The following is a 13,031-nucleotide window of genomic DNA, read 5'->3' as shown; positions in this document are numbered from 1 at the left end:
TGTGGGCTTGGGTTCCTGTGACAGAGGTAGTTAGTTGGTCCTGGTGGACCAAGGCTGGGGTGGTCAAGGGGAGCCTGAGCCCTCTGGCTGGGAGGACGCTCCTGCAGTGGCCCCTGTCTAGGGGAGCTAGTTCACCAGCTCACTGCTTTCAAACCACAGCTGGATCTCTTTCTGACCCCTTACCCTGAATAGCTGGTGTGAATGATATTCCTGCTGATGTGGACGTCGATGAAGTCTCCGCATATGGTCACAGAGTCAGCCTCAGCCCTGTCAGTGTATCCTATCATGGCCCTCGAGGCATGGATCACATTGTACCCTTCCCAGACCATGGCCATCAACAGGCCTGAAGCTCACATAGCTAAGGAGGGCTGGGTAGAAGGGCTTCCTTCGCAGGCCCCAGTAGTGGTCAGCAAGGACGCTTTCCAGTGGGCCGCAGGATCTTCATCCCTACCAGCTTGAATGCCTGCCTCCAAAGCACTGGATCACATCCCTAACAGACTGCCACAAGACCCCATCTGGCTTCACTGAGACCAGGGTCCACTCCTGGATCAAGAAGTGGGCAAGGGATATGAACAGACATTTCTCAAAAGAAGACATGCGTACAGCCAACAGACACATGAAAAAATGCTCATCATCACTGGCCATCAGAGAAATGCAAATCAAAACCACAATGAGATACCATCTCACACCAGTTAGAATGGCAATCATTAAAAAGTCAGGAAACAACAGGTGCTGGAGAGCATGTGGAGAAATAGGAACACTTTTACACTGTTGGTGGGATTGTAAACTGGTTCAACCACTACGGAAAACAGTATGGCGATTCCTCAAGGATCTAGAAGTAGAAGTACCATATGACCCAGTCATCCCATTACTGGGTATATGCCCAAAAGATTATAAATCATGCTGCTATAATGACACATGCACACGTATGTTCATTGAGGCACTATTCACAATAGTAAAGACTTGGAATCAACCCAAATGTCCATCAGTCATAGACTGGATTAAGAAAATGTGGCACATATACACCATGAATACTATGCAGCCATAAAAAAGGATGAGTTTGTGTCCTTTGTAGGGACATGGATGCAGCTGGAAACCATCATTCTCAGCAAACTATCGCAAGACCAAACACCACATGTTCCCACTCATAGGTGGGAACTGAACAATGAGATCACTTGGACTCAGGAAGGGGAACATCACACACCGGGGCCTATTATGGGGAGGGGGGAGGGGGGAGGGATGGCATTGGGAGTTATACCTGATGTAAATGACAAGTTGATGGGTGCTGATGAGTTGATGGGTGCAGCACACCAACATGGCACAAGTATACATATGTAACAAACCTGCACATTATGCACATGTACCCTAGAACTTAAAGTATAATAATAATAAAAATAAAATAAAAATAAATAAATAAATAAATAAATAAAGAAGGGTCCTCCTGAGCCGGGTGCCAAGAGCAGGCACGGGCAAGAGCCCGCAGGGTCGTACAGCAGGCCCGGCAGTGGTGGCATGCCCGAAGAGGCTGCAGGTGACGTCTGACCACAAGCCATTGATTCTAAAAATTATATGTTTTAGTCCTGAAGGGCCTAGAAACAATGACTATACAATATTTATGAGCATTCCTAGCTCACAAGTGAGTGATCCCCATTAAAAGGAGCCAAGAATCCATTTAAAAAATGCATGAAGTTTTCAAAGACTAAAGGGGTAATGTCAGAACACAGAAGCCAAAGTTGGTGCAATTTGAGCATCTAACAGAAAAAAATGACTATAACTGATTAAAATATATTGAATATATATTAAAATCCATGCATCCATGATGATACTGAAAAAGGAACCCTTTCCCAAAAGGAGAAAACATTTTTCATTTGCTGCCACTGGAGGTGACTATTGATAGGCAGGTAGATATATATCATATTCTGAAAATCTGTAATTAAAAGGAAAGAAATATTTATTCTGTCTTACTAGTAGGAAGCATATTTCAGTGTACCCAAATACATAGCAACCAAGCAGGATTTATTTCAGGAATTCTAAGACAATTGAATAGTAGGAAATCTATTAATAAAATTCACCATTAAGGAATCTAAGGTGAAAATTATACTATCACTTTCATAGGTGTTGAAAAAGCATTTGATAAAATCTAGTCTTAATTTTTAAAAATCACTCTGAAAGGTAGAAATTAGGTACATTTTCTCATTGAGATAAAATGTTTTTCATACCCAAATGGAATAGAACTAGTAATACAAAAACTGCCCATAATGAAGCAGTAACAGAAGCAGCATTTCTACTAAAGTTGTAAAAAGACAAGGATGCCCACATCACCACTATTATTTAATATTGTATTGGAGGTAGTAGGAAGATGTTAGTATAAAAATTGAAAAGGAAGAAGGAAAACTACTATTATTTGAAGACAATGGTTACCTCCCTAGAAAACCCAAGAAATCAACTAAAATGTTACTGTAAGAGAACTCAGTCAGGTAGCTGGGCACACAAATATACAGAAATTAGTACTTCAGACTACATTCCAGAAAGAAAATGTAGTAAGAGAAGAAAGTCCTGCTTAAAACAGCAACAAAGAATGATAAAAATAACTAGTGCTGAATCTAATGAGTGAGACACAAAACTTATATAATTTTTTTTTTTTTTTTAGACGGAGTCTCACTCTGTTGCCCGGCTGGAGTGCAGTGGTGCATCTTAGCTCACTGCAGCCTCTGCCTCCCAGGTTCAAGTGATTCTCCCACCTTAGTGTCCCGAGTAGTGGGGATTACAGGCATGCACCACCACACTGGGCTAATTTTTGCATTTTTAGTAGAGACACGGTTTTGCCACGTTGGCCAGACTGGTCTTGAACTCCTGACCTCAGGTGATCCACCCACCTTGGCCTCCCAAAGTGCTGGGATTACAGGCATGAGCCACCATGCCCAGCTGTAAAAAAACTTTAGGACAACAGTAATTCATACAAAATAAGATGAGCAAATGGAAAGACACCCAGAAACACTCACCATTATTAAAGATGTTAGTTTTCTGTGTGTGTGTGTGTGTGTGTGTGTGTGTGTGTGTGTGTGTGTTTGAGACTGGGTCTCGCTCTGGCACCCAAGCTGGAGTGCAGTGGTGTAATCTTGGCTAATTGCAGTCTTGAAGATATTGGTTTTCTAAGAATATTAATAGATGTAATCAGATTTCAATAAAAATTCCTATAAGTTTTGTTTTTTGGTTTTCTCTCCCCCCTTTTTTTCTTCAAGTAGACAAGTTACTCCCATAATTCATACAAAAAAAGTAAACAAACAAAAATAGTCAGGAAACATCAGAAAAGAAGAAGGGCAAATAGTGGGGACCAGCACTGTCAGCTCTATGGAATATATTTAAAAGTCTCAATTATTAAAGCAGTGTGGTATGAATGCATGAAAGGGAGACTGACCAATGGAATATGATGGAAAAATCCAGAAATACACTCTAAAACATACATGAATTTATTAATAAAGGCTCAATCCCAAACAGTGGGGCAAAGATAGACTATTCAACTCTGATTGGGACCACTAAGTAGACATTTGAAAAAGGATAAAGTTGAATCCCTGTATGTTATGCTAGGTTAAATTCCAAATGAGTCAATATTTAAAATGAAAATTAAAATCATAATTCTGGAAGAGAACATGGAAGAATTCTTTTAATATTTTGAAATGTAACAGTGCCTCAAAATCCTGACGCCATAAAAGTTAAATTTGACTATATAGAAATAAAAAATCTTCTACATGACAAAAGATAAATGGCAGGTAAAAATGGGTATTTGTAACACATATCACGTGCTTTTGTGTAAAAGAAAGAAAATTAATAATCCATGTTTGCATTTCCTTATGTATGTATAAAGAAATTCTGTAAGGATCTATAGAAAATTAAGAATAGAAGTTATTTATGGTGGAGGTGGAATACTGGGTAGATGGAAGATAAGAATGGGAGGAAAACTTTTCACTGTATAACTTTTTTTACATATTGGCCTTTAAACCAGGTGAGTATATTGCCTATATGGAAAGCTAAATTTTTTTTTAAGTTCCAACTTTCATATAGCTTACTTTCCAGTGCAGGGAGATAAATAAAAATACAAATCAATATACACTTGGAGTCATAGTGAGATAATTAAATCTATGAATACAAGGAACTTATTTATTTTGTTAGTCTTCACAGTGACTCAAAAAGAGTGAAGCACATACTAGTAGCTCAATAAATACTTTCTGAATAACTGTAGAATCACTTGTTTTAAGTTCTGTCTCTATGATTATGTTATTTTTCTACTAGTTTTTTTTTTTTTTTTTTTTTTTTTTTGAGACGGAGTCTCGCTCTGTCGCCCAGGCTGGAGTGCAGTGGCCGGATCTCAGCTCACTGCAAGCTCCGCCTCCCGGGTTTACGCCATTCTCCTGCCTCAGCCTCCCGAGTAGCTGGGACTACAGGCGCCCGCCACCTCGCCCGGCTATTTTTTTGTATTTTTTAGTAGAGACGGGGTTTCACCATGTTAGCCAGGATGGTCTCGATCTCCTGACCTTGCGATCCGCCCGTCTCGGCCTCCCAAAGTGCTGGGATTACAGGCTTGAGCCACCGTGCCCGGCTCTACTAGTTTTTCAATGTAAGGAGACAGATCATGAACTGAAACTATAACAGATTGTACCTGTTGCAGATAGTGTCAGGAACATATATCTTCAGGTCTTCTGTGACTTCTTTCATCACCCTCTGGTAACCAGATATTCCTGGGTCTTTGATATAATTAGGATTGTTTCTCATTAAATATTCCCCCAAATAATTAATTGGGTCAAACTTCCTTGGAGTATCAACTTCTGTCAAAACCTTCTTCGTTTCTACTTGAGTTAACATGTTTTCTACTCCAGGAACCAAGGTAGGTAAAAGTTTGTCAAGCAAATATGCACGATTATTCAGTGTCATGCTTTCAGTATTAAACCACTCTTTGGCCAAATTATCCCTAGGGAGTTTTTTTTCAGCCTTTTTTTCTAGTTCCTTCTTCACATTTTCCTTGTCTATTATTTTCTGCTGCATTGCTTGGGCTCTTGCCTCCATTCTTTCAAAAAGATTTTTCTTCCATGGTTGCTCTAGCTTTGATTTCAGTTCAGTTTCATCTAAAGCAAAAATCACTTTTGCAGATTTTCTAATTGCAATATTACCTGAGGCTTCAGTTTTAGAGTCCTTTATTGAATCAGGTGAAATTTTTCGCTGCCCCTCCAGGTTTAATTCTGAGGGGAAAAAAAGTGAAATGTAAGAAATGTTAGAAGCAAATTTTAATCTACATGACTTTAGAATAATATTTGAAAAAAATTTTATATCCATTTACACAGTGGATTGGAACAAGGTCAGCTGAAAGTAACAGAAAATTGGACAAAGTGACTTTAACCATAAAGACATTTATTGTTGACTTAATCAGAAGCCATTCAGCAGTTCAGTGATTTCGTTAAGTACCTAGGCTGTTTCTGTTTATTTTCGTTCATTTTTTTGCTTGTACCTTATGATCACATGATGACTATCAGAGCTCCAGTCATCACTTCCTCACAGCAAAAAAGGATTGAGGACAAAGGGATTTTCTCCTCTTGAGGCTCTGTTTTATTATCCAATAGGAGAAGATCCCAGACTCCCCACTGTAAGACTTCCCTTTACATTTCATCGGCCCTAACTAGGATACATGCCCACGCCCAGACCAAAGGCTGGTAAAGGAAAATGGTATTACTATGAATAGTATAGACAAATTATAATCTATTTATTGGTGTCAGAGTTTGGATCAAGTTCTCTGATAACAAGTTATTTTCATCTGCTACAACACTGAGGTTCAGTTGGCAGGCAAAAAGGTAGGGAAGGCTGGGCACAGTGGCTCACATTTGTAATCCCAACATTTTGGGAGGCCAAGGCAGGAGGAATGCTTGAGCCCAGGAGTTCAAGACCAGCCTAGGCAACATTAGGAAGATGCTGTTTCTACAAACAATAAAAAAGTTAACCAGGCATGGTGGCTTACACCTGTGGTCTCAGCTACTCAGGAGACTGAGGTGGGAGGATCACTTGAGCCCTGGAGGTCGAGGCTGCAGTGAGCCATGATCATGCCCCTGCACTCCAGTGAGACTTTGTCTCAAAAAAAAAAGGTGAGGAAATGTGTGGTGAGCAAGCAAAGAGTCGACCACACATGTATATTTAAATATATTTCTCTTCATTTTATTCCCAGCTTCTTTTATGTTTTCGTTTTTAAAATGCAGGATGCAGACATTAGACCAAGATGGTAGACTGAGAACAGGCATCTACATCCCCTCCCTACCAAAATCTCTAGCAATGACAGGAAAAGTTGTGTGTATGTTTTTAAAATTTAAAAAATGCATAAAAATACTACAATCATGAAGGGGGCCTTCAATTGTCAGGAATTTTGAAGATCTCTGAAAAATGTAAAGCAGGGGAATTCAACTGATTGAAGAAACTATAGCACAAAAAAGATACAGTGGAGACCACTGTAAAATTTGGGAGCAGATTTGAGGTACCCCAAGTTCAGAGGATGTAGATACGGGTCATAGGGGAAAGACTGACCTTTTTGTATATCTTCATGCCCATTTGAGCTAATCAGTGTCTTCCCCTGCACTGAGTTAAGGTATATAGATATTTAGGCTAGAGAAACAGCATTTTCACACGCAGAGAAAATGAATTATTGACAGCTTCACTGTCTGCACATCTTGTCCTTCCCCCACTGGCATCAGACTATAGAAAACAATAACTCTATAGGAAAGCAAATAGAGAATCTCAAATTCAAATGTAAGCACACATTCATAGAATGTTTAAGAAAAATCATCCCCATGACTAAATTCAACAAACAGAATAACTAATACCACCCAAGGAAATACCATTAAATAGAACAAATGTAAGGAGTCAAAGAATTAATATCCTCAGAGCAGAGAAGTTAGAAGAAATTAAAAGTTAAACACTTAAGAGAATGTAGACCATCTAGCGCTCACATCTTGGTTTCGAATATCACTCTCCAATTAAAAAAAAATCAGAACTCCTTGGAGATACAGCTGATTATAGGATTGGGCTCATCTCATATGCAGGAAATATATACAAGAATATCTTGTAGTGCCTAGAATATCTTGCAGTGCCAGAAAGTAACGAAGTGCTGGAAAAAAAGACTAGTAAATAAGTAAAAAGGCAAATTTCCTGTGCAGAAATATTCCAAATAATTTATGTAGATACTCCACGATCAAGGATGTAGAGCATAACTCCCCTCTCCTTAAGTGCGGACTGCATATAGTGACTTCCTCTCAAAGAGTACAATATGGAAATGGGAGGGGGAAATAACTTTAGAGAAACCTGAGAAATATTATCTGAACCAAATGATCATTATTAACATTTACAGTAACACATCATGTTGACACCATATACCCATATGTATATGTATATGAATATATGACAGCATATATTCAGCCTCCCGAGTAGCTGGGACTACAGGTACATGCCACCATGCTCAGCTAATTTTTCTATTTTTTTCTTTTTTTGGTAAAGATAAAGTCTTACTATATTGCTCAGGCTAGTATCGAACTCCTGGCTTCAAGTGATTCACCCACCTTGGCCTCCCAAAGTGCTAGGATTACAGTCATGAACCACCATGCCCAGTCAATCCAGAACATTTAATATTAATCTTATAAAAGTGTCAGAAGGTATAAGCCAAGTGTTAGACATAATGAAATATTCAAATAAATAATGTAAGAAATCTCTCAGAACTGAAGAAAGACACAAATCTTCAGCTTTGAAAGGCTTACCAAATGGAGTTTCCATTTATAATGATAAAAACTTTCTAGAACTAGACAGTGGTAATGGTTGCATAACACTGCGAATTTACTTAATGGCTCTGAATTGTACACTTTAACATAGTTTAAATGGTAAATATTATAGTATATGTATTTACCACAATTTTTTTAAAAGCCTACCAAATAAACACAGGATACAAGATTAAAATACAAAAGTAAATTGATTTCCTTGGAACTACCAATTTAAAATGTTTTATATTTTTAGTTATCAATGAAAATATAATTTTATAAAGCTTCATTTCATTATAGCAACAAAAATTTAAAATATCTAGAAATAAACCAAACAGAAATGTGTCAGACTAATATGAAGAAAGCTATAAAACTTTACTGAAGTAGTACTGGCATTAGGATAGACATATAGATCAATGGAATAAAACTGAGAGTCCAGAAATAAACCTATACATCTATGACCAACTGATTATTTTTTAAAGTTCCTCTTCTACTCTGAAACCAATTCATTTTTGACAAGGGTGCCAAGACAATTTAATGGAAAAAACAGTCTCTTCAACAAACAGTGCCATGACAGCTGATAGCTACATGCGAAGGGATGAATCTGGATGCCTACCTTATACCATATATAAAAATTATCTTTAGTTTTAACAGTCATATATACAATAGTCTATCCAATATACCAGCAGAATACATAATTTTCTCAAGTGCACATGGCGCATTCTCCAGGATAGACAATATGTTAGGCCACAAAACAAGTCTCAATGGATTTAAAAAAATAGACACCATATAAAATATCTGCTCTTTAATGAAGAGCACAAAACTTGATGAAGTTAGAAATCAATAAAGGAAAACTAGAAAACATACAAAGCTACAGAAAATAAACAACTCATTCTTAAACGACTAATGGGTCAAAAGAATCACAAGGGATATTAGAAAATAATAAGAGAAAAATGAAAATGAATACACAACATATCAAAATTTGTAAGATGCAGTGAAAAAAGGGCTCAGAGGGAAAATCATAGCTGTAAGTGATTACATTAAAAAAAGTCAAATCTGAGGTCAGGAGATTGAGACCATCCTGGCTAACACGATGAAACCCCATCTCTGTAAAAAAAAAAAAAAAAAAAAAAAAAAAAATTAGCCAGGCGTGGTGGTGGGCACCTGTAGTCCCAGCTACTTGGGAAGCTGAGGCAGGAGAATGGCGTGAACCTGGGAGGCGGAGCTTGCAGTGAGCCGAGATCACGCCACTGCACTTCAGCCTGGACAACAGAGCAAGACTCTGTCTCAAAAAAAAAAAAAAAAAGTCAAATCAATAACCTAACTTTACACCTTAAGAAACTCGAAAAAGTAGTGCAAACTAAACACAAAACTAGCAAAAGAAAGAAAATAATAAAGGTTAAAGTAGAGATAAAAGAGAGAATAGAAAAATAGTAGAGAAAAACAATTTCACCAAAAATTGGTTCCTTGAAAAAAATCAACAGAATGAATAAACCCTGAGCTAGACTGACAAAAACATTAGCAAAGATACATAAATAACCAAAATCAGAAATGAAAGTGGGGACATTATCACCAACCTTACAGATATTTAAAAAAAATAAATAATTATAGGCTGGGCGCAGTGGCTCATGCCTGTAATCCCAGCACTTTGGGAGGCTGAGGCAGGCAGATCACGAGGTCAGGAGTTCAAGACCAGCCTGGCCAACATGGTGAGACCCCGTCTCTACTAAAAATTCAAAAATTAGCCAGGTGTGGTGGCACACACCTGTAATCACAGCTACTTGGGAGGCTGAGGCAGGAGAATTGCTTGAACCCAGAAGGTGGAGGTAGCAGTGAGCAGAGATCACACCATTGCGCTCCAGCTCTGGGTGACAGAGCAAGACTCCATCTCGGAAAACAAAAACAAAAGCGGTTACAAGAGAATACTGTGAGTAATTGTATGCCAACATATTGGATAACCTAGAAGAAATGAACCAATTCCTTGAAATTACCTAAAATGACTCAAGAAGAAATAGAAAGTCTCAAAAGATCTTGCATTAGTTAGTTTATTTTGTGTTGCTATAAAGAAATACCTGGAAAAAAAAAAAAAAAGAATACCTGAGACTGGGTAATTTACAAAGAAAAGAGGTTTATTTGGCTCAGGCTGTATGTGAAAGAGTGCCAACATCTGTTCCCAGTGAGGCCTCAACAAGCTTATAATCATGATGGAAGGCAGAGGGGGAGCTGGCATATCACATGGTGAGAGAGGGAGCAAGAGAGAGAGAGAAGAGGTACCACACTCTTTCAAACAACCAGACCTCACATGAACTCATAGAGTGAGAACTCACTCATTACTGCAAGAACAGCACCAAACCATTCATGAGGGATCCACTCCATAACCCAAAAACCTCCCACTAGGCCCACTTCCAACATCATAGGTCACATTTCAATATGAGATTTGAAAGGGACACACATTCAAACCATATTAGATCTCTAACAAGTAAAGAGATTGAATCAGTGATCAGAAACTTCCCAACAAAGAAAAGTCTTGGATCAGATGGCTTCACTAGTTACTTCTATCAAATATTTAAAGAAGAAATGAAATGAATTCTTACCAAATGCTTGTAAAAAATTGAAGAGGTGGGAACACTACCTAATTCTTTCTATGAGGATAGAATTACTCTGACACTAAAGCTAGATAGATATCACAAGAAAATTATAGACCAATATTCCTTATGAATATAGATGCAAAAATCCTCAACAAAATATTAACAAATCAAATCCAAGAGCATAGCAAAAGCCTTTTCAACATGAAATCTTTCCAGATTTATCTCAGGAATGCCAAGGTGGCTCAACATAAGAAAATCAAGCAATGTAATCATCACATTGATAAAATGAAGGGGAAAAAAGTCACATAATCATCTCAATGCATACGGAGAGAACATTCCTCAAAATAATAAAGGGTAGTTATTTAAAAATCCACAGTTGGCCAGGTGTGGTGGCTCACACACCTGTAATCCCAGCACTTTAGGAGGCTGAGGTGGGAGGATTGCTTGAGTCCAGGAGTTCGAAACCAGCCTGGGTAACATAGTGAGATCCTGTCTCTACAAAAAATTTAAAAATTAGCTGGGTGTGATAGCACATGCCTAGAGTCTCAGCTACTTGGGGGGCTAAGGTGGGAGGATCACTTGAACTCTGGAGTTTGAGGCTTCAGTGAGCCATAATCATGTCACTCATTCTGGTCTGGGCAACAGAGAGTGACCCTATCTCAAAACACAAATAAAAATAAAAAATTCACAGTTAACATGACACTCAGTAATGGAACACTGAAAGCTTCCTCCCGAAAATCAGTAACAAGAAAAGAATGCCTACTTTCACCACTGCTGTTCAACATCATACCAGAGTTCTAGCCAGAGCTGTAAGACAAGAAAAACAAATAAAAGGCATCCAAATTGGAAAGAAAGAGGTAAAACTGTCTCTATTCACAGATGACATGATCCTATATATAGAAAGAATTCACAAGAAAACTACTAGAGCTATTGAACAAATTTAATAGGGCAACGTACTGAGATCCTATCTATGCAAAAAAAAGAAAAAGAAAAAGAAAAGCCAGGCATGGTGGCACGTACCTGTAGTCCCAGCTATTGGTAGGTTGAGGTGGGAGAATTGCTCGAGCCCAGGAGTTCAAGGGTGCAGTGAGCTATGATTACATCACTGCAGTCCAATCTGGGCAACAAAGTGAGACCCTATCTCCAAAAAAATAAAAATGGGGGGAAAAAGGAAAGCAATTCCATTTATAAAAGCAGCTAAAAGAATAAAATACTTGGCTGGGCACGGTGGCTCAAGCCTGTAATCCCAGCACTTTGGGAGGCCGAGATGGGCGGATCACAAGGTCAGGAGATCGAGACCATCCTGGCTAACACGGTGAAACCCCGTCTCTACTAAAAAATACAAAAAACTAGCCAGGTGAGGTGGCGGGTGCCTGTAGTCCCAGCTACTCGGGAGGCTGAGGCAGGAGAATGGCATGAACCCAGGAGGCAGAACTTGCAGTGAGCTGAGATCTGGCCACTGCACTCCAGCCTGGGTGACAGAGCGAGACTCTGTCTCAAAAAAAAAAAAAAAAAAAAAAGAATAAAATACTTAGGAATAAATTTAACCAAGAAAGTGGAAGATATATGCTGAAGACTATAAAACATTGCTGAAAGAAATTAAAGAAGACATAAATAAGTAGAAAGATGTCCCTATTCATAGATAGGAATACTTTACATTGTTAAGATATCACTTCTACCCAAAGTGATCTATAGATTCAATGCAATCAAAATTCCAATAGTTTTTTCACAGAAATAGAAAAAGTGATCCTCAGATTAATATGAAACTGCAGGGGCCCTTGAATAACCAAAATAAATCTTGAAAAAAAAAGGAATAAACTTGGAGGATTCACACTACCCGAATTTGAGACTTACTACAAAGCTACAACAAATAAAACAGGCTGGGCGCGGTGGCTCAAGCCTGTAATCCCAGCACTTTGGGAGGCCGAGGCGGGTGGATCACAAGGTCAGGAGATGGAGACTATCCTGGCTAACATGGTGAAACCCCGTCTCTACTAAAAATACAAAAAACTAGCCGGGCGTGGTGGCGGGCGCCTGTAGTCTCAGCTACTTGGGAGGCTGAGGCGGGAGAATGGCGTGAACCCGGGAGGCGGAGCTTGCAGTGAGCCGAGATCACGCCACTGCACTCCAGCCTGGGAGACACAGCGAGACTCCGTCTCAAAAAAAAAAAAAAAACAAAAAACAAAAAACAAAAAACAAATAAAACAGTACTGGAGTAAGGACAGATGTATAGACCAATAAAATAGGATAGAGAGGCCAGAAACAAACTCTCATATATAGTCAATTGATTTGTGACAAGGGTGTCAAGACCATTCAACAGGGAAAGAATAATCTTTTCAACAAATGGTGCTGAGACTACCTGATACATCATGTAAAAGAATGAAGTTGGTCCTTTACCTTACATACAAAAATGAACTGAAAACAAATCAAATATATAAACTGAAGAGAGAAAATGATACAACTCTCCCAGCCTGGGAAACGTAGTGAGACTGTATCTCTACAAAAAATTTAAAAAACAAATTAGCCAGGCTTGTTGATGCACACTTATAGTCCCAGCTACTCGGGAAGCTGAGGTGGGAGAATCACTTGAGCCCAGGAGGTTGAGGCTGCAGTGAGCCATGATCATGCCACTTCACTCTACCCTGAGCAACAGAGTGAGACC

General features: G+C 38.8%; 2 protein-coding genes across 6 annotated transcripts in view; both read right to left on the bottom strand.

Moving 5' to 3' along the window:
* NSRP1 (nuclear speckle splicing regulatory protein 1) overlaps window positions 1-13,031 on the bottom strand; it is a 554,990-nt gene that overhangs the window by 209,292 nt on the left and 332,667 nt on the right. The gene's annotated exons all lie outside the window — the stretch shown is intronic.
* EFCAB5 (EF-hand calcium binding domain 5) overlaps window positions 1-13,031 on the bottom strand; it is a 186,374-nt gene that overhangs the window by 134,114 nt on the left and 39,229 nt on the right. For 4 of the 5 annotated variants that reach the window (XM_050763292.1, XM_050763290.1, XM_050763289.1 and 1 more), the window contains one exon: window positions 4,658-5,234. The exons of the other annotated variant lie outside the window; for it this stretch is intronic. In XM_050763292.1, coding sequence (XP_050619249.1) covers window positions 4,658-5,061 — 404 coding nt within the window. In that variant the 5' untranslated portion in view covers window positions 5,062-5,234. The remainder of the gene's footprint in view (window positions 1-4,657; window positions 5,235-13,031) is intronic. 5 annotated transcript variants of the gene reach the window in all.

The sequence above is a fragment of the Macaca thibetana genome, chromosome 16, assembly GCF_024542745.1.
Source record: "Macaca thibetana thibetana isolate TM-01 chromosome 16, ASM2454274v1, whole genome shotgun sequence".
Classification (NCBI taxonomy): Eukaryota; Metazoa; Chordata; class Mammalia; order Primates; family Cercopithecidae; genus Macaca; species Macaca thibetana.
The sequence above is the reverse complement of the archived record's forward strand: the minus strand, read 5'-3'. Positions and strand labels throughout refer to the sequence as shown.